Genomic DNA, 23,142 nt, shown 5'->3' on the forward strand with positions numbered 1-23,142 from the left:
ACCTGTAGTTACCGTCACCATAGAAACGGTCTTCTACTATCTTCAGTTCAACGTTTATTAACTCATAACAAACTAACTGAACTGAACTGCTTTAACCTTTAAACTCTTCTGTTCTTCATCAGTGTTTTAAATAAAGTTTTAAACTCTTGTTATCTGGTGGTGTGGCGTTCGAGGCCCTCGCTGTGGCCGTCGACCTGTTGACTGACAGCTCCGTCAGGTCGCCGTCGCCGTTGGAAACGTTGGGGTGGGATGTGTCTGTTTGTGGTCGGTCGATCCTCCGACTTCCTGCCTGTTGTTGGCCCTCATTGTGTGTCTGTGTGTGTGTGTGGGGTTCCTCCTGAGCGGCTGCTTTGTGAGACTCTGTTTACACACACACACACACACACACACACACACACACACACACACACACACACACACACACACACACACACACACACACACACACACACACACACACACACACACAGTTTCCTGTCCGTCCAAAGCCGGAGGGCGTCGGTCCGAACCGACTGACCGACCAACCAGCTGCTGCTGTGTGTGTGTGTGTGTGTGTGTGTGTGGGGGGGGGGTCATCTGTCCAGAACTGAGAGCCAGCACACACACACACACACACACACACACACACACACACACACACACACACACACACACACTGAGCTAATTATGATAATGAGCTGAAACGAAGCTAAAGAGACGGAGCTGCAGCTTCTTCCTGTTCCTTCTATTTCAAAATAAAAGCCCTGAGGCCTGAGGACAAAAGAGCCTCGGGTCAGAATAATCTATCAGCTCAATTAAGTTGTTGTTTTTCTCTTTCTAAATGTTTCATTAGATTTGATCTTATTTATTATTATTTTATTTCGTTAGTTAATTAAGTTTATTTCAGACATGTTAAAAGAAATAAAACATAATACAGTAATGGACAGACAACAAATAAATACTTTGCATAGACAACACATGAACAAAAATAAAATAATTGAAAGCAAAGATTTTTTTTTCATATCTGAAAAGGAGTGGGAAGAAGTAAAACTTATTTACTCCCATCCCTTATTCATAAATGAGCTATCAAGCTTTCTTGTCATTATAACCTACGGTATACAATAAGTTACTTTATGAGTTAATATCTAGCTGGATTTATTCTAATATATTATCACTAATCTTTGTCATATACATAGATTCCCAATTTATTATTTCTTTATTTGTTATTTTGTCTGTGTCCATATTTCATCTCTATTTCTTTTTTTTCCAATATTGTAAATATTAGTTTTATTGATCAGACTGAATCATTTAAATACAGAATGAATTCCTGCATTAAAATAAACATTTAAAAAGCGAGCGGTGACACAGAGCTGCTTCTCCCTGGAGGCCGCCGCCGTTGCCGATCCATTTATTTATTAATCACCATTGGAAATCCCTTCAAAATAAAATCCTTCACAACAAATAAAAGTGAAAAGGTGAATTCAGACGGAAACGACAGGAACTGTGTGTCGTGTTGAGCTGAGCTGAGATGTATGAGCCAACACACTGCTGCTAAAGCCCCTCATTAATTACAGTCTGTGGCGCGCGTGTGTGTGTGTGTGTGTGTGTGTGTGTGTGAGGTAATGAGCAGGAGGAAACGGGGTTAAGAGTGACACGGTGTCAGTGGCTGCTCTTCTGGCCTAATTAGCCCTCTAATTAATAGATTAATAGATAGATAGATAGAGCGTGGATAAGAGCAGCAGCTAGCTGCCGAGCCGATGATGGATCACACACACACACACACACACACACACACACACACACACACACACACACACACACACACACACACACACACACACACACACACACACGGTCAGACTGTTTTAAAATTCACACAGAAAAACTGCAGGAGTTGTGTTTTTTTTTTATCTTTGAGCAGAAAAAAGAAAGAAAGAGAAAAGAAGAAAAAGGAGAAGAGGCTGAAATCAATTAGCTGCAGCGAGCCGCTCGTTAGCTGCTGCTGGACGGACACAGATAATTAAAGGGGGGAGGAGGGGGAGGAGGGAGGGAGGAGGAGGGGAGGACTGAACTCAGCCGTGAGATTCAAGTGGACGGAGATGGAGGGGTTAACGAGAGAGAGAGAGGACGCGACATTGCCAATAATCAATAATCACTAGTAATAAACTCTGATCGACACCAGAGTTCTGATGATTAACGAGCGGGAGAGTGATGTCACACGATGATGTCATCACCAGGAGGCCAACAGATAAACACACAAACTAACATCAGCTTCTCAGATCGGGAAGTTTAGAGCAAACGGTGACTAAGCAACGGTAACCAAGCAACAGGAGCGGAGTACCAACAACAACCAACCAACCCCGGCAACAGTAACTAATAAACAAACCAAGTTTCCGAACTTCATCTATGGTCAAAGCCGGAAGCCGGTTTAGCATTTCCGGTGGAATTGTACGTTTCCGTTTCCATGGTTTCAGTTGTTGTCATAGTTGCGGTAAACGCATGGATCTATTAACGCTGGCTTTTAACACGGATGTCAGTCTGTGTGATATCCACTGTTTAAAGCTGCTGTGATGATCCATGCGTTTTACAGATTTTCATTGAAAAAAAAAAATCCATGCATTTACCGCGACTACCGAAACCATGGAAACGTAAACATAAAATTTCACCGGAAGAGCAAAACCGGCAAAACCGGCTTAACGTTTTTGATGTTCGGAAAAAGGTGGATATCAACAGTTACCAAGCAGCATTAACAAGACAACAGGAGCTCAGGGAGAGTAACTAAGCAACAGCAGCTGAGTAAAACAGTAACTTAGCAACGGTAACTAGACAACTAAGTAACTAACTAGGCAACAGCAACCGGCTGATAAAACATGAAACGTGCGATTTTACGTAAATTTGGGCCTCGTTGTGCTACTGAATGCATCACGAAATGCTCAACAACACAACGACAACGTCCAGGACCAGGACCAGGACCAGGACCAGGACCAGGACCAGGACCAGGACCAGGACCAGAACCAGAACCAGGACTTAATGAGACTTTAACGTGACTTTACGATGTTTTCCTCTAGGTTTGGTTTTAACGTGAGGCTGATCGAGAGGAGGCTTGTTGACGTTGTTTCTGAATAAACCGAGATACTTTAGGAGGTTTATTATTATTATAGGTAGCCTACAAACTAAAGTAACGGAGCCGAACTGAAACTACAACACAGAGTTTGACTCTTTTCCTCCTCAGCAGCTGCTCAGACATTTTCCAGCTTCCATTTCACAGACATTTCAAAATAAAAGGTGAAACCCTCGTTCCCTCTGATCCAGGCCACGTTTTAGATGCTGATGTGAACAGATGAATAAGAAAACGCGTTGAGACCTGCAGAGTGAGACCTGCAGAGTGAGACCTGCAGAGACCAGCCTCGTTCCTGCCGAATCATCACACTCTGACTTTCCCAGAATCCTCTGGGGCCTGATGATGAGACGACCCTGACGACGACCCTGGACCAGAACCAGGAGTCGTTGACATTTAATTCCAGCTGATGAGCCGATGCAGACGAGTGAGGGAGGGGCAGTGGGACAGGAAGAGACGAGGAGGAGGAGACCGCCAAAATAAAAGCTTTGAGGAACTTTATTGATCCTCTAGCGACAGACGGAAGGACGAGGATCAGAATGAAGCAGGATAAACAGAAACAGATTCTTTCTTCCTTTAAAGGGATACGTGTCTTGCCTCACTCCCGAGTCCATGCCCAGCAGATAGACACCATCCTTTCCACTGTGTGTGCAGTAACAAGGGAGATAGAGCCGTATCGCCCGTAATTAGCTCAAACGCTGTAAGTGTATAGGTAGTGTTAGCCTGCCTTCACCTAAAGTTGCTAATTAGCTTAGCTCAAACGCTGGAAGTGTATAGGTAGTGTTAGCCTGCCTCCACCTAAAGTCGCTAATTAGCTTAGCTCAAACACTGGAAGTGTATAGGTAGTGTTAGCCTGCCTCCACTTAAAGTCGCTAATTAGCTTAGCTCAAACACTGGAAGTGTATAGGTAGTGTTAGCCTGCCTCCACCTAAAGTCGCTAACTAGCTTAGCTCAGACGCTGGAAGTGTATAGGTAGTGTTAGCCTGCCTCCTACCCGAGCTGAAATCAGCAGTCAGAAGCTGATTTTATTTTAGCTCTAAACTCTGTAAATATATCACTTTATCAACATTTCAAACATGTTTAGGCGAGAAAGTAGCCGTTTAGATCAGCAGTGTGTTGTTAATTTGTCTAAATACCAGCTGTTTACAATTTTGTTCGGACGAATTCGGCGCTACTCAAGCTAGCCGCTGTGACCAACGCACTTCCGGTTACTTTCACAAAATAAAACACCTGTTGCCCTTTACATACAGAAAACCATGACGATAGAATTTGTACTTTTGAAATAGGAAGCTAACCTACCCTCGATGTAGCTAGCTTAAACCAAAATAAAGCATCTTGGCTTGAACCGTCCGTTTTGACTGATCTCGTCCCGTTACCGACATTTGACCTCTCAAGATGCCTTACCGGAGAGTTTCGTCAGCTCTGAGACGAAGATCAGCCCGCCGGTTTCCGTTTAGAGTTGCTGAAGAGTTTCTCTGATGACTTTAGGTGGAGGCAGGCTAACACTACCCATACACTTACAGCGTTTGAGCTAAGCTAATTAGCGACTTTAGCTGGAGGCAGGCTAACACTACCTATACACTTCCAGTGTTTGAGCTAAGCTAATTACGGGCGATACGGCTCTATCTCCCTTGTTACTGCACGCACAGTCGAAAGGATGGTGTCTATCTGCTGATCATGGACTCAGGAGTGAGACAAGACACACAACAAAAAAAAAAAGTTGGTGTTGTATCCCTTTAACTTTGAAAAGCCGGCCTGCTTCCTGTCGGCTGAAGCTGTTAACTCTGGGTAATCGCTGCTTTTCTAACGCTGACCAGGCGCCGGCTGCATATGAACCCATTCAATCCAAACACATTACACACAAACACCACAACTCTCTCCTCTCCTCTCTCTGTCTCTCTTTTCTTTATTCTATGAGCAATTTCCCAACCGAGCCAATTAGCCAAAGGGTGAGGGAGGGAGGGGGGGAGGTGGGGTGAGGGGGGAGGTTGTACCGTCGGCGTGGAGATTCATTTCTGCTCCAGGAGCGAGCACTCGGAGGCCGAGGAGCGCCGAGGCCGGAGCGAGGAGAGGAGTCACGCATGTGGAGGAGGAGGGAGAGCGTTATTTATTTCTTCATTATTAAAACCAGAGAGGGGAGGGGGGAGGATGAGGGGGGGGTTAATCTGATGACTCAGGCATAAAGAATGTGCATTTAGTTTGTGCTTTTAGCCTCGTATTATTAACATAACCTCCTCGCTCTCCGATGACAAACGATGATCGGCCCCCCGTGATTGGCTCGTGTCAGCCGGCTTAATGTCAATAGTAAATTGGAGGGCTTGTTAGGCGAGGCGGGGGCGGTGGGGGGACGAGGGGGGGGCGGAGGCGGCGGCGGCGAAGCAGTCATGTACAAAATAATGTCTATTAGGACTAATTTAATCAAGGCCTCCCTTTTACAGATGAATTAGATGTAGGGGCCAATTATTTCTCTAGGTTTGCTCCGGCCCTGCCTGTCAGGAGGTGTGTGTGTGTGTGTGTGTGTGTGTGTGTGTGTGTGTGTGTGTGTGTGCTGTTTAACATGCAGGCCGTGGGGGCCGGCGAGTAGCAGCAGCGGGGGCTGGAGATAATAATGGCGGTGGAGATGATGATGGCGGCGGGCGGGATCGGCTAGTTAACGGACGCAGATGAAACGGAGCTCCACTCAATCTGCACACACACACACACACACACACACACACACATAGAGACACACACACACACACGCACTCCGACTCAGATTTGTGGTTGTTGCATGAACGCCAGCGATGCCGTTCAAGCACTCCACTGTTTGTTTGTTTGTTTGTCGATGTTTTCGCTGCTCGTGTCACCTGAGTCGCCGGTCGTTGCCATGGCAGCCGCGTGCAGGTGAAGTGACGTCACCAAAAAACCAAAAATGACGAGAACAAATAAAACAGAAAGAGTTCCTGAGACAGTGGAGTTCATCTGGTTTCTACTGATTCACACGTTGTGGGACTAAAGAGGAAAATGTTATTATATAGATTATTATTATATATTTATAATAGGTTTATATTGACAGTGGCGTCCCTGGTTCATCAAGTGGAAGATGAAATGATCTCCTAAGACATAAAGTTAAACCTGAAACACTCTTTTTCTTCAATATTTTAATCAACATACCGAAACCCAGGAGACTGGAGCTCTCAGAGAACTCTGACCAATCAGACAAGAGATTTACATTTAAATGTAAAGTGAACGTGTCGTCTGTAACTTTATGTCTTTAGGATCATTTCATCTTCCACTGGATGAACTGTTAAACACATTAACACTTTTGCATCTTATATATTATAAATGTAAAACAGAGCTTTAGTAGATTCTGCTGAAACTTGATGCAAACAATAATAAAGAACTATAGTTTCTAATATAATATATTCATTATACAGCTCTGGAAAACAATAAGAGAGCACTTTCACAAATGTTTGTTAAAAGCATCTCTACATGTATGACAGTCATTCTTTTCTTTTCTTTTTTAAACACCAACACAAACACAACTCATTCTCCTTAATGAGACACTGATGAGGTCATCACCTGAACCACATCTGGTTTTATAGGAAGATTATAAATAAAAACCACTGCTGGGATTAAACATTGACATTATCCCACAAAAACTGATTTATAAACTCTTCCTGAGGTAAAATATTCTTGCTGTGTTGTTTAGGAATAAATATCAACATGTTTTCTTTGCATTGTTATTATTCAAGGTCTGAAAAGACTTGATATTTTTTGTTATTTAGACTAGTTTAGTCATTTTCAGCCAATAAAAGCTCTAAATGACAATATTTTTATTTCAATTTTGGGAGAAATGTTGTTGGCAGTTGATAGAATGAAACAAACACATACCTATTAATAGTAAAACCAGAGAAACTGATCATTTTAAAGTGGTCTCTTAATTTTTTCCAGAGCTGTATATATATTATTATTATTCAATATATTCATCTAATCTATAGAGAAGGAGAAAATAATAAAAATATGAACTAAACCAGAGAACGTGAGGATGTTGCAGACAGACTGAGCCTGTGATGTGACATGTGTCCGTCTCATCTCACCAGTCTGATCTGTGTTTGGGCTTTTATGGGGTACAAGGCAGGACTTCTACCCCCCCACCCCCATATCCACCACTGCCTCTGACCCTGGGGGGCAATTACCCTGTGATGTGATGTGTTCCCCCCCCCCCCCCCCCCCCCTCGTCCCATCTGGGGCAACGCCGCACCTGCACCCCGGCCCAGATTAAAAGCCCCTGGTCTAATTTTAAATCTGTTAGCGCTGGCCTTTTCTGGGGGGGGGGGGGGGGGGGTAGAGGTAGAAGAGGGGGAGGGGGAGGAGGAGGGGGGTGGGGGGACAAGACTAATCTGTTCCCATAAAGGGCCCTTACTCTTCCCTCTCCTGGCTCCCAGCGCCGACAGACCTGCTGCTGAATTATTACTGCACACGCATCCGTCATGTGGGCGGCCATGTTAAGTGTGTGGAGGAGGAGGAGGAGGGGGAGAGGGGGGTGGGGGGAGGAGTAAGGAAGAGGAGGAGGAGGAGGAGGATGAAGGAAGAAGGAAGAGGAAGGATGAGGAGGAGGAGGAAGGATGAAGAGGAAGGAGGAAGGAAGAAGGAAGAAGAGGAGGAAGAGAGGAAGGAAGGAAGGAGGAGGAGGAAGAGGAAGGAGGAAGAGGAAGGAAAAGGTGGAAGGAGGAAGAAGGAGGAGGAAGCAAGAGGATGAGGAAGGAGGAAGAGGAAAGAAGGAGGACCAAGGAGGAGGAGGAGGAAGGAGGAAGAAGGAAGAGGAGGAGGAAGAGGAAGGAGGAAGAGGAAGGAAAAGGTGGAAGGAGGAAGAAGGAGGAGGAAGGAAGAGGATGAGGAAGGAGGAAGAGGAAAGAAGGAGGACCAAGGAGGAGGAGGAGGAAGGAGGAAGAAGGAAGAGGAGGAGGAAGAGGAAGGACGATGAAGAAGTAAGAAGAAGCAGGAAGAAGGAAGAGGAGGAAGGAGGAGGAGGAAGGAGGAAGGAGGAAGGAAGAGGAGGAAGGAGGAAGTGTTTCCTGACTCAGACCTGGTCAGTGAAGGCGGCAGCATCCTCTCGTCTCAGTGAAACCTTCAGACAGGAAGTGAAGTGTCCGACCCTGACGCCTGGAGCCTGAAGGCATCACAGGTACTGGACACACTCTCCTCAGCGTGTGTGTGTGTGTGGACGCTGACCCTCTGCGACAGACCGCCAAAGGTCAGTGTTTGGCGTGAGAGTGGGCGGGGCTCAGGACGCCCGGAGGACGACGGCGAGGACGGATTAGCGCCGGCGCTGTCACTTCCTGTCGGCCGCGGCCTCCGGCTGCTGGTGTCGACTCGCCTCTCGACAGATAATTAAAACAATGAGCCAGGGCGCCACGGCAACAACAGCAGCAGCAGCGTGGCGCCGGGCGGCCTGGCCAAACTTAGCTCGCCTCTGAGCGCCGGCCTCAGCTGCAGCGGCGGCCGTGGCTTCTCGCCAGCAGAGGTGATGACGGCACACCGCCGGCGACCGCGGGTTAATGGGAACGTTTAGAGGACGGCTGAGTCTTTTTCTGGCGTGAACCCCCCCATGGCGGCGGCGCCGTGGAGCTGGTGTGGTCGCCGGGGACGACGGCGTCAACAAGTATCTGAGCTCCAGTCGCCGTTCCAGCCCCTGAAACGGCGAGCAGCCGCTCTGACGTTAATGAGACCTGGACCGGCCGTCGCTGAGGGCGGGAAGGAGGGGGGGGAGGAGGAGGAGGAGGAGGAGGATGAGGGGAGGAGGAGGAGGGGGGAGATAAAGAGATGATGACAACAGTCGGCGGCGGCAACGGCGCTCAGCCCTGTCACATATCTCATTGGACGCCGCCCAGGAGAGGTGCGATCGCTCCCAACATAATTCCTCCCTCCGGTTCTGAGTGGGAGGAAGTCGGCAGCAGCGGGGGAGGGAGGGAGGGAGTGGTGAGGGAGGAGGAAGGAAGAGGAGGAGGAAGGAAGGAAGAGAAGGAGGAAGGAAGAAAGGAAGGAAGAGTAGGAGGAATGAGGAGGCAGAAGAGGAGGAGGAAGGAAGAGGAAGGAGGAGGAGGAAGGAAGAGGAGGAGGAAGGAGAAAGGAAGGGGAGGAGGAAGGAAGAGGAGGAGTAATAAGGAAGGGAGAGGAGGAGGAGAAAGGAGGAGGCAGAGAAGGAGGAAGAAGGACGAGGAGGAGGAAGGAAGAGGAGGAGGAAGGAGGAGGAGGAAGAGGAGGAGGAAGAAGGAAGAGGAGGAGGGAGGAAGGGAGGAGGAGGAAGAGGAAGGAAGAGGAGGAGGAATGAGGAAGAGGAAGGAGGAGGAGGAAGGAGGAAGGAAGAGGGGGAGGAATGAGGAGGCGGAAGAAGAGGAGGAAGGAAGAAGGAAGAGGAGGAAGGAGGGGAGGAGGAGGAAGGGGGAAGAAGGAAAAGGAAGAAGGAGGAAGGAAGAGGAGGAGGAAGGAGGAGGAGGAGGAAGGAAGAAGGAAGAGGAGGAGGAAGGAGGAGGAAGGAGGAAGAGGAAGGAAGAGAAGGAGGAAGAAGGAGGAGGAGGAAGAGGAAGGAAGAGAAGGAGGAAGAAGGAGGAGGAGAAGGAGGAAGAGGAAGGGGAAGAAGGAGGAGGAGAAGGAGGAAGAGGAAGGAGAAGGAGGAGGAGGAGCTCCGGTTCCGAGTGGGAGGAGAAAAAAGAAAATGGAGGTGTTTAACAGCTCCTCTCTCTCTCTGTCTGTTCCTCCCTCTACCTGTTTTCCTTCCTCTTCCTTTCTCTTCTCCTCCCCCCACGATCCTCCTCCTCCCTCTCTCCTCCTCCCCCCTGCACCTCCCACCAGGTGCTAATTGGGAGGCGCGCGGGGCCAGACCTTGACAGACAGGAGGTCAGTGTAATTGCTGGCGGCCATATTTAACATTAAGATAATCAGGACATTAATTACCCTCTGGATCATTAAATCAGCCACTTGCAAAATGAAATTTCGGCCTCTATTACTCACTTGAGAGACCACGGGGGGGGGGGGGGATTCTACATCCATCAGCCCCCCTCCTCCTCCCATTCCTCCCTTTCCCTCTCCGGGTCTCCCCCTCCCATCCCTCCTTCAGCCTGGACAAAGCCTCATACCTCCTCTTCTTCCTCCTCCTCCTCCTCCTCCTCCTCCTCTTCCTCCAGGTCCTCAGTGTAAATAACGACTTCCTGTTTGCTGTTTTAACGATGGGAATAAACGACGTTCCCAACAACGGCGGGCCTCTGCTCGGTGATTGATCCGTGAATATTAACGTAATGAGGCTCCAGTCTGCTTTTAGCCGCTCCGGCTCACATTCATCTCTTCAGCGCCGCCGCCGCCGCCGACGTGAGATTCAGTTTCTTTAACAGAGATCTGCTGTTGTTGCTTTATCTTCTCTTAGAAATACATAAGAAATATTCATTTACTTTCATTTTTGTTTTTATTCATCTCTTTTTGTGAGTTTTCTAATTTTATTTTCCTTCCTGCCCGTAAATATCTATAGTTTCTACTTTTGATCTGTTCTGATTTATCAAATTTTTCACTGACAAGACGGAGTATAGGGCCACATTGAGAAAACAAAACAAAACACAGACTTCGAGAATAAAGTCGTAAATTTACGAGAATAAAGACGTACATTTCCTATGAGAAAAAAGTCATAACATTACGAGAATAAAGTCGTAAATTTAAGAGAATAAAGTCGTAAATTTACGAGAATAAAGCCGTACATTTCCTATGAGAAAAAAGTTGTACATTTCCTATGAGAAAAAAGTCATAACATTACAAAAATAAAGTCGTAAATTTATGAGAATAAAGTCGTAAATTTACAAGAATAAAGTCGTAAATTTACGAGAATAAAGTTGTAAATTTACGAGAATAAAGCCGTACATTTCGTACGAGAAAAAAGTCATAACATTACGAGAATAAAGTCGTAAATTTACGAGAATAAAGTCGTAAATTTACGAGAATAAAGCCGTACATTTCCTACGAGAAAAAAGTCATAGCATTACAAGAATAAATTCGTAAATTTACGAGAATAAAGTCGTACATTTCCTACGAGAAAAAAGTCATAACATTACAAGAATAAAGTCATAAATTTATGAATAATTGTGATTTCTTTATTTGTCAATGTGGCCCTAATACTCCGTCGTACACTGAAGCAAATTAATAAATGTGGTTAAAATAAAAAACAATATTTCCTAACTCGTAACACGTAGATAAAGTTTCCCAGTAGTTTCAGTGTTGGTGTCCCACAGGGATCGACCCCGGGTCCTCTGACGATCTCATTCTACTCTGCAAAAATCATTTTATATATTCTTTATATATATATTCATATAACTACACTGTGCTGTAGATATGATTTAAACGTTATGTTATTAAACAAAAGGTAAAACGATTCTTTTTACATTTGAATTTCAACCAACGTCTCCGTGTGTAACGTGTGTTACCAGCAGCAGTTGTTGTTGTGTATCATAACGTATTCAATACTGGTGTGTGTGTTGATGCTTGTTGTTGTCTCTCCGGTGTGTGTGTGTGTGTGTGTGTGTGAGCAGCAGCAGTGAGTGGATGTAACCTCGGTGACATATCATTTCATAGACCGTCAGTGGCGCTCCATAAAGCTGTCATAAAACCTCCACGCCTCCTCCACCGCCACCGCCACCGCGCGTGTGTGACAGATGGATGATGTGGCTCAGACGAAGGAGATGAGGAGGAAAAGAAAAAGTTGTTTTCACTGAATTGTTGCTCAGGTCCTGTTTTATTATTATGAAACTTATTTTAATTTTCTCTTCACTTCTGTTCTAATTCAATATTTGACTTGTTGGTTAAATAAAGGTTGAAATTTAAATTTTGCAACAGAAAAAAAATGCATTTATTACAAGAATTTTACATCAATGCAACAGATAATAAATTATGATTAAAGTCATTTTATTTAACAGAGCTGTTTCCTGTCCGGTCTTCTCTTTAATAAATCTCTGAATTTGACATTTAACAAGTTGAATATTATTTTTTTTTACTGTTTTACTTTTATTTCCAATCAGAAAACACATCGTTCAACAATATTGTGACAGATTTTGCCTTTATCAAAATAAGCTGCAGCTCCTTCCCTCAGTCACATTGTGATAATAGAGATGAACCGTGGAGCCTGTGAATAATGAATAATACTATTTTATAATTATAATAATAATAATAAACACTTATTTGGCCAATTGATTAAGTATTTTGTCTTTTGGATACACAGATCTCCTCTGGACCAGTGTTTTTTTATTTGTCTTTTCAGTCTCTGTACTAAAATATTATTATAATGATCTATAAATGATGAGTTTAAAATATTAAAAATGAAACAACAGACACTGTGAACGTGTGGAAGAGACTGAAGAAGAGGAAGTCGTTTCCTTCCTGAGCCTGAGAGACGAACGCAGTCGACAAGAAAAATATAAAGGAGGTAAAGAGGACGAGTCCCAGGAGACAGAGACAGAGAGAGAGAGACGGACGGAGACGGAGGAGGAAACGAGAAAGAGAGAAATGATGGAAGAAAGAGAAGAGAGGGGGGGATTTATGGAGGAAACGACAAACAGCGAGCTACTTAAGGAATGGACTGATAAATACTATCGACAGGACGGAGAGCGGTGGAGCGAGGCGGTTAATTGAGATAATATTGACCTCCTCCTGCGATGTGTTCAGGGGAATCAGGGGAAACCGGCACTCCGCACACTCATAAATAAAGAGGAACATGAGCAACAATAAAAGCATTAGCTGTGTGACGGAGCGGCCTAATGGCTCCTCAATACAAACATTCACATCATTTATTAATTCAGCCTCAACATGAATATTGAGCATCGATTATTTATCTGTATTTACATTTAATTTGTTTCTGGATTTTTATTCTCATTTAATACACTGCAAAAACGCTAAATCTTACCAAGAATATCTGTCTTATTTCTAGTCAAAACAAATCAAATTATACTCTAAATAAGACTCGTCACATTAAAAAGCAGCTTGTTTTTAGACACTTTTTATTTCTTTCAAGCAGATTTTCACTTGAAATAAGTAGAAAAATCTGATAGTGGAGCAAGTTTTTCTTATTACAAGAACAAAAAAAATGCTTTCACTGGCAGATTTTTCTACTTATTTTAAGTGGAAATTTGTTTGAAACAAGTGAAAATGATCTAAAAACAAGTACATTTATAGGTGGTGAGGTGGAAAGAGATTAGTTTTGACTAGAAACGAGACATTTTGACAAGAAATAAGACAAATATTCTTGGAAAGATGTAGAGTTTTTGCAGTGTATTTAATCAAAATTCTTTTTCAATGTCGTGTTTTTCTATTTTCTCCCTTTTCTACATTTAATTATTCATTATTCATCTATTTTTGTTCAGTATATATTTTTGAGGGAACAGACAAATTGAAATAAAACTGAAAACGTATCAAAACAAAAAGTCTAAGCTCACATTAGCTCCAATTCATCCACGTCAGGTTATATCTATCGCTCTGATCCACGTTATTTGCCTAAAAGTCACTTCAACCTTCAGTTTGAATAAATCTTTATCAACACCAGAACATGACGACAGGACAGAATTATTGAGCTTTATTGATTATTAGATTGATTTCTTCCACAGTTATAATTTCTAATCTATTTGCTTTGTGACATATTATATATATCTTTATTATATTATAATTTTCTTATTCTGTAAAAAAAATCAACTCAAACTATAATATTAATATTTTTATTGTAACGATCTTTTTCTCTTTAGGCAATAAGGTGCTTTTATTCTGAAGAGCCGCTGCTCAGGACTTTTACTTTCTAAACCAGGTATTGTTACAGTGTGTGTGTGTGTTGGGGGGGGTCATGTGGGGAGTAATTATAAGGTGCTTCTGTTGACTAATGAGTGTGGGGGGGTGAGTGCAGGGGGAGGGGGGGAGTCGATGGCAGTCAGCTCTAATTTGTTATGATGGCTGCTGCTTCCCCGCGCTGCTGCAGCCCATAATTACACACACACACGCACACACAGACACACACGCAGGTACACACTGATCAACATCATCGTCACGCTAAAGTTCACCCATTTGTTACCGTCCCCTGTGGTCTCCACGGCAACACACACACACACAGAGCGAGAGACAGAGCGAGGAGCGAGTGTTTGTCAATATGAAACACATCCTGTTTGAACCCTGCTGAGAGACACACTGCCCCCTGTCTGCAGCCCACAGCACTGCACACACACACACACACACACACACACACGCTGCCAACACATCTATAATTATAATCACTGATGCACAGAAACAACAACACGACCCCTTCAGGGACCGTGGTAAACATCAGGCTCAGTGTGTGAGAGACAGAGAGTGGATGTTGACTCCCCTGTCCCAATCCCAAACCAAACCTTTAAAGGGATAGTTCAACATTTAGTCAAATTCCCGCATTGCCATAATCCCTATAGTCATAGCAGTAGGTTCGTTTCCTTTAATTGTCGGTGCAAGCTATTTTTAGAACGGCGGAGCAGAGCCGTGAGCTGCTCAGAGCTACGCTACAGAGGCGCAAGGCTTGGGGAGGAATGTTCAGAATCAGATATCGATTTATTTTGAAATCAAATGTAATGCATCATGGTTTTCAGACATTCTCGTCCAATCCCGTTGATTTTGCTGTCATAGATCCCACTCCCTTCTGCTCCTGTTCATTTTTACTCACGCTCTTGCCCAATCATGTGATTAGAGGTGAAGGAATTCCCGAAAAATGTCATCCTCTAATGCAGTGTTTGTCAACGTGGGGTCCGGAGACCCCCAATGGTCCTTGAGAGGGTTCAAGGGGGTCTACAACTTTTTCTTGAAATTTTACCACAAATTTTTTTTTTTTTGATTTTTTTAAACTTTGTTATTTTTAATAGAAATTTTACCTTTTTTTTTTTTTTCAGAAATTTTACCACTTTTTTCTTTAGATTTTATTAAATTTTTTCTTTTTAGAAATTTTACCACTTCTTCCTAGAAATGTTTGAATGTTTTTGGAGAAATTGTACCACTTTTTTCCAGATAATTTCTCTACAATGTTTCCAAAAATTCACGCCATTGGCCCTAATTTGAATGTACAAAACTTTATTCAGTCTCGGAACAAATGTTTGTGTATTTCTGGTGTTTGCTTCAAAATTTTGTCCAGTGGGGGTCCGTGGTCTAATTTGTGTCAATTTTGATGTAAACCTTGTTGAGTGTGTGTGTGTGTGTGTGTGTGTGTGTGTGTGTGTGTGTGTGTGTGTGTGTGCGCGTTGTGTCTGACCTGCTGGCGTCCGGCCCCGGTTTGAGGCGTCCCTGGGCGTTGGCCTCCCACACGCCGTTGGCCAGCTCGTTGCCGATGGCCGACATGACTCTGATGAGCTCCAGAGGCCACTCGTCCAGGTCCAGGGACCGGACCCGCGACAGGTGCGTCCCCAGGTTCCGGTGGATCCCCGAGCACTCGATGCAGATCAGCGCTCCCAGGTTCAGACTGGCCCAGTCCGGATCTGGACGAGACCAGGAAGCACGTTAGAGACAGAGACGCCGGCTGTGACTCCGCCCACTGAGATTTATTTCACTTCATTCGTCCTTCTGGGTCAAATTGGCCCAGTCTGTTCCCTTCCTCCATCCTTCCTTCCTTCTTTCTTTCCTTCCTTCCTTCCTTCTTTCTTTCCAGTCCTTTTACCCTTCCTTCTTTCCCTTCGTCCTTCCTTCTTCTTCCTTCCTCTTTTGATCCAACTGACCTGATCTGTTCCCTATCCCTCCATCTTTCCTTTCTTCCCTTTTCCCTCCCTTCTTCTTCCTTCCTTGAACAAATCTATTCCCTCCCTCCTCTTTCCTTCCTTCTTTCCACAATCCTTTTTTCCCTCTCCACCTTCCTTTCTTCCCTTCGTCCTTACTTCTTCCTTCCTTTTTGACCCAATCTGTTCCCTCCCTCCTTCTTTCTTTCCTTTCTTTTTCCCTTCCTTCTTTCCTCCCATCTTTCCCTTTGTCCTTCCTTCCTTCCCTCCTTCCTTCCTTGACCCAGGAGGAAATTTTACAAAACTTGTAATACAAAAAATATTTGTCTTAATGTGAGTGATAAACTTGGGAAATTTCATGGTGAAATCTGTTGGTTTAAATTTTTATCCTATTCACCTGTAGTATACAACAATAGAGGGTATGCGTTTACGTCACGTTGCCCTCGGCAACGCCCCGTTCGATCGGACTGAGTGGCAAAACAAGCGTTCCTCAACATGCTGGCGGATAGCGGTGGACTCATAAACTGGATAAAATATTTTATATCAAAACAAATTGATGTCAAAAGGAATCGACAACCAGATCCTCAAAACCGTCTGCTCCACTGACACTTCCTGTAACACACAGTGTGACCGCGGTACCTGCAGAGTGACTGACACGCTCACTGTTACTGTGCAGAGGGACGAGATTACAGCTGTTACTGTCGTCCTGACAGTGACTCCCGACACTAAAACTGTAGGATGTGTTAGAGGACTAATTTATCTGTTTAAACATCATAACTATGACACCTGAAACTGTAGCTGATCGATCGAAAAAAAATGACCGCTCCTGTTAATTTACTTTCCGTCATTGAGAACATGGAGGTTCTTGAATGTAACTCGGTCAAAGTGAGATGTATCCTCAAGATTTTTAGCAGCTCTGTTAGGCCCTGCATGCTTTACATGCTGGCAAAGCTAGACATGTCAGACTTGTATGGGCTCGGAGGAAATCGCTTCGTTACTTGCTCGTTTTTCAACTTTGGCGGCTCTGCCACTCGTCTTTTTGCCACTCAGTGGACGTTCCACAGCGACTTCCGAGTACCGTGACGTCATGTGCATACCCTCTATACAACACAATGCTCCGACCTCCGGGGGTTAAATGATGATGTCACAGGTTTTGATGATGATGTCATGGAAGAAACAGCTGATACTCACTCTGAGCTTCACAGTCGGCACAGTGGCCGTTTCCGCGGATACCTCTGATGGACTGCAGCGCCATCGCCTCCGTCTGGCTGGTCAGACGAGACTGGAGGAGAAAACAACCACTGATCAATAAAATAACCTCCATGTTTGGGTTTTTATTGATTAATGAGAGTTTATTGATCAGGACGGTCGCCTGTAGATAACTGATTAATGAGAAATCATTGATAATGTGATTGATTGATCAGATATCGGCTCCAACAAACAAAGAAACAAACAGAGACAGACTGAGACGGAGCCGCCACCGCTGCCGTTCCAGGCTGAAACCTGAGTGAAGGAATAACAGCAAACAAATGGAATTGGGGGGAGAGGCAATAAAAGGCCGAGAGCCTGAGGCGTAAACACGGCGTCCTGGGCTGAGAGCGGAGCGGCGGCGGCGGCGGCTGCATGTGGAGGAGGGAAATGGCAACGCTGCGTCTGGATGTGACCAGCTGATTGGTATTTGTAATTATATGTGTGCGTTTGTGTGTCTGTGTGTGTGTAAACCCATGTTCCTAATCCTTTCCAATCATCACATCTGAGTTCAGGCTGGAGGTATTAAAGGGATAGTTCAACATTTAGTCAAATTGTCCCATTGCCATAATCCCTATAGTCATAGCAGTAGGTTCGTTACCTTTAATTGTCGGTGCAAGCTATTTTTAGAACGGCGGAGCAGAGCCGTGAGCTGCTCAGAGCTACGCTACGGAGGCTCATGGGATTTCTTGGTTTCCCTCATCAAACTCATCAAATACACAATCCAACAACTCCACAACGCTCTGGTGGACAAGTTGTGAGCTGCACATTCACCACGCTATGAGATAATAACACAACGTTACCACACAGAGTTGTTTTAGAGGGAAATTCAGAGACTGATGATGAAAAACTGTCACTGAAGGCAACGTGCATCAGCGGTTTTGCATGAATTTACCTCTAAAACAACTCTGTGTGGTAACGTTGTGTTATTATCACATAGCGTGGTGAATGTGCAGCTCACAACTTGTCCACCAGAGCGTTGTGGAGTTGTTGGATTGTGTATTTGATGAGTTTGATGAGGGAAACCAAGAAATCCCATGAGCCTCCGTAGCGTAGCTCTGAGCAGCTCACGGCTCTGCTCCGCCATTCTAAAAACAATTAAAGGTAACAAACCTACTGCTATGACTATAGGGATTATGGCAATGGGCCAGTTTGACTAAATGTTGAACTATCCCTTTAAAGCGTTTAGTCTTCTCCTCACCTTGTTCTTGCTGCTCTCACAGGACTGCAGGCTGGCGAGGATCTGGCTCTCGATGACCTGGACCCAGGCGTCTCGCTCCTCGTACGACGTGGCCTCGAAGTGCCAGGTCTGACCCGTCAGAGACACGATAGTGAACTCAAAGTTCTCCTCTTGTTCTGGAGCAGAGAGAGGGAGACAGAGAGGAGACGTGTGATTGGACGAGGAGGAGAACAGCTCATTAACATAAACACACATCATCATCATCATCATCATCATCATCATCGCTGATTGGTCCTCGCTCTGACCCACAGGAAGCAGCTCAGGTGTAAAGAGAAGTGAAATGTTCTGACTATAGATGTATAGACCGAATCTCCTTGTTGTTTACATTCTACTTCCGGGTAGAAAACCAGCACGTAATTTGAATGAGATCAATAGTAACGAACGAGAGTTTAGCTATATATCATGTTTTTCACGCCGTATCACCGTTTAGACAAATCTGAAGTGATTGAAGAAACATTACTATTTCTGTGTGTGTGTTTTGTGTTGCTATGTGTTGTATTTATTCACTTTGGGGGAATCACAGTGTCTAGAAAGCATCAGTGGCTCAGCTGACAGGGACAGCTAACGGCGGCAGCTAAGCTAACAGCAGCAGCTGCTAAGCTAACGGCAGCAGCTGCTAAGCTAACGGTGGTAGCAAAGCTAACACTAAAGCTAACATCAGGACGTCAGCTGTTAAAACCCTCCCGTTGTCGGACACGACATGAAACTACTCCAGTTAGCTCAGTCATGTTGGAACTCAGATATCCGCTGGAGAAAATATTTTTTCATGGAGCGTTTATTGAGTCACTGAGTTATTAAAGTTAAACAGGTAGCTAACCGTTAGCCCGGCTAATCTCTGATAACCATGACTAATTACAAAAATGTGCACACATAAATAGTAATGTTTGTCCAATCATTGGTTTTATAGACTTTACAAACATCAGATTTGTCTAAACGGTGATATAGTAACATGAAAAATTATATATAGCGAAACTCTCGTCCGTCACTATTGATCTCATGCTGGTTTTCTACCTGGAAGTAGTTGTAAACAACAAGGAGATTCGTCCTATACACGTGGATGCCACATTCGGGCTTGTCAGGCGCGTCAACATGGCAGCCATCTTGGTCAGGGCTTTCTGACCATAGACATTTAAACGTCTGAACAGCATTCAGACCCTTGTAGAACTAATTTCAGTACATTTATGCATGTGGGTGTGTGTCTGAGTGTGTAAGTGTATGTTTAATATAAAGAAAAAGAAATTACAAAAAAAATAATAATAATAATCAATCTATGTTGTATCATAAATATATGCCTGACATTTAGGCCTATAATAAACCAAACGGCTTGAAAACTGGTGATGTTAATGGTTGATAGACCTCTAATGCAGGAAGTAGACACGGCTTCCCCCTGACCAAGATGGCTGCCGCGTTGACGCATCGTTCCAATGGACAGCAGTGTCAGAGGAGGCATTGCATCTATTTTCTAGGGGGCGCCATTTAGCCATTTGGCCACGCCCATTTCTCATGACTTCAAAATATAAAATGTTTCGCCAGTCCTGACATGTTGACTGAGTTCCAATACTTCTTGAGCGTGGGAAAGCCTCCAACAATGCGATCGTTTCGGCGGAAGAAAAATAAACATAGCGATTTCAATAGGGCCTTATAAAATGAATGTCCACCAATCACAGCAGGCCTTCCTGTGACATCACAGATGACATGTTCAGGCTCCGCCCACACGACTCATTGATAGGTTCACTAAAATTAAAGAAGAGGAGGAAGTAGTGAAAGCTCAGGAAGCAGGAAGTAAGCGTTGAGTTCACTGATCAAACTCGACAGCACCTGTTCTCTGTTCTCCGACCCCCCCCGACCCCGACCCCGAGGGAGAGGTCAGAGGTCAGAGGTCAGTCATTACAATCAGGACCTTCTGGATCAATTACCCAGAAGCCCCCTCTCCCCCCTCAGAGGTTAACGGGACAATCAGGACTCAATTAGACTGAATGTGAGTCTCTGTGTGTCGACTTCCTGCAGTTCACTGAACAACTTCAAGGAGACAGAAGTGGAGTTACTGATTATTCAGATTTCTACACCTGTACGTTCAGACGGGTGGAGCTACAACACTGATCACTGGTCAATCTGTCCACTAATAAACCAATCAGTCCATAAAGGATCAATAATCTAAGGTGACGTCTTCCAAAGCTCCAGTTCTAAACCAAAACCTTCAGCTCACTGTGATATTTTTGATTATTATTATTATTGATCAACTCAGTCCCATCTGCTGCTTTTTATCAACTTCAAACTACAGAAGGAGAAGAAGTCCAAGTTTACAGGGAGAGAATCTCAGGATGTGTTCGAGTGCAGCTTGGGAACCAGGGTTAAATTTAAGACTTTTTTAATGCCACTTGAAATGAAATTTAAGACAGACTTTACAATAAACACAAAGGCAAAAAAAAACCCCAAAAAACGTCACCACATACAGTATATTACATAGGGTTAGGGACAATTTTACCCACATTCCTATGTGGTCCAAGGTAAAGTGACTGCTACATGAATAATTGGGGGGGAGGGGGCTGTGAGTGAGTGAGTGACATCATTTAACAGCTGTATAGTTGTGGAGAGGAGATGATAAACTAAAAAGGACACGTTTGCTCGTTCGTATGTTTCCATCCAAAGTGATTCAAATAACTGGGAAATGCGCATTAAAAGAAATTTGAGTTCTGTGTGTTTCCATTAAAATTACAGACTTTGGTGAAAACTACAAACTTGCACGTTTTCCGCAGCTGTCCTTTCAAAATAAATGCATAAAAAGTCAGAACAAAAAAAACTGACTTGGGAGCTGGTGGTGGTGAGAGATTTAGCGTTGACGGCCGCCACTAACTTATCTATGTCGGAATGTTACCAATTATTTTGAGATTTGAGACTAATTACAATCATAAAATCCCACTTACCAAGTGTTAACATTTTTAAGACGTTTGAAAAACTGATTTAAGACATTTTAATGCCAATTAAAGCCTTGTTTTTAGATTAATGAATTCAATGCCTTTTAAGACTTTTTAGGGATCCGTAAGAACCCTGGGAACATTTGGAAACCGTTTCATTCCACAGGAGGAGGAGGAAGAGGAAGAGGTGGAGGAGGAGGAGGTGGAGGAGGAGGTGAAGTGGGGGCACGACATCATCACCCTGTAGATCAGACAACAGCGTCTCTGTTTACAATCAGAGAGGAGGAGGGGTAAATCACTGAATCAAAGTGGCGGCCTGCAGCAGAACTCCCAGCATGCCTCAGTGTCTCGGTGGTTTCCGTGGCGACGCCGGGTGATGAGTGTTCTCCGGCCGGGGAGCGACCCGGCGCTCCGCTCGTCCTTTAGCTCCAGTCGTTTGGCTAATTGGGAACGTCTCAGAGCAGCCGAGCTGAAGTTCCTGCCTCCGGCCCCGGCTGGGATAATCAACGGCCTCCACCACGGAGACAGAGAGAGACGGAGTTGCCCGGGGCGACGGGAGGCGAGGAGCTCCGACCCAACGCTTCCTGGGCCGCTCTGATCTGAGAGCAGCCGGCGGCGCCGTCTGACGAGCTGCTGCTCATTAACACCACTGTTTACTGGCTCATACAGGTAGGCTGCCTTATTATGGGATGTTCTCAGGACGCACTCACTGAACCTGACGACGCTGAGTTCACTGTCTCTGAGACTCTGACCGGTTCTGGACCAGATCCTCTCCCTCCTGTTGTCCATCCTAATCTGTTCCCTTCCTCCATCCTTCCTTCTTCCCTTCTTCCATCCTTCTGCTTCCTTCCTTGACCTAATCTGTTCCCTCCCTCCATCTTTCTTTCCTTCCTTTTTCCCTTCCTTCCTTGATTTCCTTCATCCTTAATTCTTCCTTCTTTTTTGACCCAATTGACTTGATCTGTCCTTCCTTCCTTCCTTCCTTCCTTCCTCCATTTAAATGTACTGTTATTTCTGTCTTGTGTTTTTCTGATATGCAGCTGCTGGAGGCATTGACGGTCCAAGGCAAATGTCCCTCCGGAGACAATAAAGTTTATATTGATATTGATTGATTGAGATGTATTGATATAAAAGTGAATCACCAAAGTGTGATAGAAACACTTATTCCGGTTGGAGACGAGACTTTACCACCTTTCAATGCAAATAGCAATTTTACTTTTTAGAAATTTCAGAAATATCCCTTTTATTTTGTGAAATGCTGCTACTGAGGATTTATTTCCCAGAGAAAACTGTGGAGTTTGAGTTCCTGAGTGGGTTAAAAACTATAACGACATGTTTCTGTGTCGTTCTGTGAGTCGGAGCCACAAACTGAACATCTGTAAGTCAAATTAAAATGAGTTCCAACTGTAGAAAACAACTCTTTGTCAGTGTTTGGTGTGATAATTAAATGTAGGACAGGTAGAAGACGAAGTGTAGGAGAAGTAAAGAGAGTGAACTCCCAGAATGCACTTGGAGGTGTATCTACAATCGAGCTCTGGTTTGAGCCCTGCAGGAAGAATCCCATCATAATTAAATTCCCATGATTCTCTGTTTTCCAGTGGGGGGGAGAGGGGGGGTGATGGTGTTTGGCTGCTTGACAATTATGGAAACCAACAATCCAGAAAAGTGGGCGTTCCTCTCTCCGCGGCGTAAATTAAATGCTGTTTCTGGATTTAAATGCTGCACGCTGACCCAGCGCAGCGCGTAATGAATACAATTACACACACACACACACACACACACACTGAGCCCTCAGCTCCTGGCTGTACTAGTGAAGCAGCTTCACATTTAAAGGCTTTTTAACAACATTTAATTTAACACCAAAGACCAGCTCCTTATTCTGTTTCACACTTCCTGTTTCAGTCTAAAGAATAAAAT

General features: G+C 44.5%; 2 protein-coding genes and 1 long non-coding RNA gene across 6 annotated transcripts in view; 2 read left to right on the forward strand and 1 right to left on the reverse strand.

The window, feature by feature from the left end:
* The window catches only part of LOC311000978 (polymeric immunoglobulin receptor-like), a 98,362-nt gene extending 81,929 nt beyond the window's left edge, over positions 1-16,433 (forward strand). The window contains exon 5 of one of the 2 annotated variants that reach the window (XR_014596117.1): positions 16,295-16,433. The gene's annotated coding sequence lies outside the window, so the exon portion shown is untranslated. Of the gene's footprint in view, positions 1-16,225 lie in introns of both variants that reach the window. The other variant, XR_014596118.1, reaches the window with a different exon arrangement.
* LOC311001087 overlaps positions 1-23,142 on the forward strand; it is a 441,127-nt gene that overhangs the window by 223,700 nt on the left and 194,285 nt on the right. The gene's annotated exons all lie outside the window — the stretch shown is intronic.
* The window catches only part of agap1 (ArfGAP with GTPase domain, ankyrin repeat and PH domain 1), a 130,172-nt gene that overhangs the window by 10,110 nt on the left and 96,920 nt on the right, over positions 1-23,142 (reverse strand). For all 3 annotated transcript variants that reach the window (XM_083991412.1, XM_083991411.1, XM_083991410.1), the window contains exons 14-16: positions 18,272-18,426; positions 17,014-17,104; positions 15,366-15,588 (exon numbers count right to left, since the gene is read on the reverse strand). In XM_083991412.1, the coding sequence (XP_083847538.1) occupies positions 15,366-15,588; positions 17,014-17,104; positions 18,272-18,426 (469 nt within the window). The remainder of the gene's footprint in view (positions 1-15,365; positions 15,589-17,013; positions 17,105-18,271; positions 18,427-23,142) is intronic.

The sequence above is a fragment of the Trachurus trachurus genome (assembly GCF_905171665.1).
Source record: "Trachurus trachurus genome assembly, chromosome: 2".
Taxonomy (NCBI): Eukaryota; Metazoa; Chordata; class Actinopteri; order Carangiformes; family Carangidae; genus Trachurus; species Trachurus trachurus.